Source organism: Pteropus alecto, unplaced genomic scaffold (assembly GCF_000325575.1).
Source record: "Pteropus alecto unplaced genomic scaffold, ASM32557v1 scaffold3, whole genome shotgun sequence".
NCBI classification, from domain to species: Eukaryota; Metazoa; Chordata; class Mammalia; order Chiroptera; family Pteropodidae; genus Pteropus; species Pteropus alecto.
The window spans coordinates 69,617,886-69,619,796 of record NW_006442484.1 but is presented as its reverse complement, the minus strand read 5'-3'; the positions used below and the strand labels follow the sequence as shown (position 1 = coordinate 69,619,796).

At 44.1% G+C, this 1,911-nt stretch overlaps 1 protein-coding gene across 1 annotated transcript in view; it reads right to left on the bottom strand.

Annotated features, from left to right (window-relative positions):
* Window positions 1-175, bottom strand: part of LOC102884191 (gamma-crystallin F) — a 2,606-nt gene extending 2,431 nt beyond the window's left edge. Inside the window, exon 1 of the mRNA XM_006921479.1 lies at window positions 155-175. Within this exon, the coding sequence (XP_006921541.1) occupies window positions 155-175 (21 nt within the window). The remainder of the gene's footprint in view (window positions 1-154) is intronic.
* Between the last annotated feature and the right edge of the window lie 1,736 nt (window positions 176-1,911).

Below are 1,911 nucleotides of genomic sequence, written 5' to 3'. Positions count from 1 at the left end.
AGAGCTTTCGAATTGATGACCCGAGTTAAAACTGGCACTTGGTGCCTCTCGGACCTTTAAATGGAACCTATTCAGGAAACTGGAGCTGAAAAGGCGCTTAACCAAGTTAGTAATTGTAATCAAAAGTTTTATTTGTCTTTTTAAATTTCGAAACGATCTCTTTTTTGAGTGACATCGCGGGGCAGTGACCAGGTCCGAAGTCGGAAAGGGCTACGGCATGAGGCGTTTAGATCAGATTGCGTTTTCTTGGTGTGAATGTGGAATATGGGAACGAACTTGCCTCCCCGCTAGGCCTTTTAAAGTAGGAAGGGATTTTCCTCCAAGAGAATGTGTCTGTGATCCTACCTGCCGATGGAAGGGTACAGCAGATATTACTAATACCGGAGGAAGGATGACCGTGCGGAGTGAGGCGGTGGACCTGGATGAAGCCCTCTCTGAGCCTCTGGTCTCAGCTCTGCTCCCTAGAGACTGAGCGGCCCCAGGGGCATCGCCTCTGGCCTCAGCTCTGTGCCTCCCACCCCACAGGCAAGGAAACCTTCAACTTTGGAATTCAGGAGGTGACACTGGTGGTTATTTATTACACTACTTATTAATTAATGTTTTTGTGCTAAGTGCCAAGCTTATTTGTTTGCATCTAGCTGCTGACAAATTCAAGTTAACATGCAAATAATAACAAAATTTTAAATCCCACAATTTTTGCAGCGCTTCTGCCTTCTTGAGCATTCCCAGCCCTGATTGCTCCCTAGTTAAGGCTCTGGCTCCACGGACTGGAGTCTTATGCCTACTCCCACCCCAAAACCCCTAGAAGCTCCAGGAGCCTCCCTCTCTTTAAAGCAGGATTTCTCAACCTTAGCACTAATTGTGATATTTTAGGCTGAAAACTCTGTTGTGAGGGCCTGTCCTGTACATTGTAGGATTTTAGCAACATTCCTGTTCACTACCCACTAGATGCCAGTAGCACCCCCTTCCTCCCTCCCCAAGTTATGACAACCAAAAATGTCTTCAGATACTGCCAAACGTCCCCATGGGAGACAAACTCATCTTTCGTTGAAAATCAGTAAGTCTAAAGTGCTAGACATATGCCTGACAGTCTCACCATTTAGTTACCCCAGTGCATTAATGAGGGGTTGGTTGACTGTGTTTCTGGCAGCGCAGAAATTCCACAGAGATGCTCTGGGGCCTCTCCGAGAGCAAGTGGGAAGAATAGGAGTGCTTTGTAAGCCCTGACAGTTGTTTTTCTCTTTTTTCTTTCTTAATGCAAGAGCCTGACTTAAGCTTTGATTGAGATGCATCCACTTCAAAGAGGCACCCACTTCAAAGATCTTGAATAAACAAGTTGCTAGCCACCTAACTGGGTAAAAAGTCAGCTAGCCCCACCCCCACTTTGTTTTAGAGATCTTGGTTTTTTTTTCTATAACTGAAAGTTTAGGCCTCTAGTTTTTCCTCTTCCCACACTTTAAATTCCTGCTTTTTTTGTTTTAAATTCACCAATAAAGAATGAGCCCATAAAACTCTAGGCACCTCCACCCTTGACCCGAATAAAAACAGAACCCCAGGCATACACCCTCTCTTGTTCTCCCCTACACTTCTCCCTCCCCCTCCTCACCTTGCTGTGTGGCCCCAGGTGAGCCATTTAATTTCTAAGACCTGTAAGGAATACAATTTAAAAAAAATTTTTTTTTTTTTTACAAAGTTTCCTGATGGTTATTGCTGAGGGCGTCTTGCAATCATAATAAGAATCTCAAGGGCTGGTCCAGCCACAATATTGGTTATGGATAAGCTGAGACCAGCACACAAAAGGGAGAATGCTCCTGATCTTATTCCCCCACTTCCACCAGAGCATTTTCACTCATATCTATTTTATATAAAACCTTATTTGAAAACAGGTTTTATCACTAGATAATGTTTAAA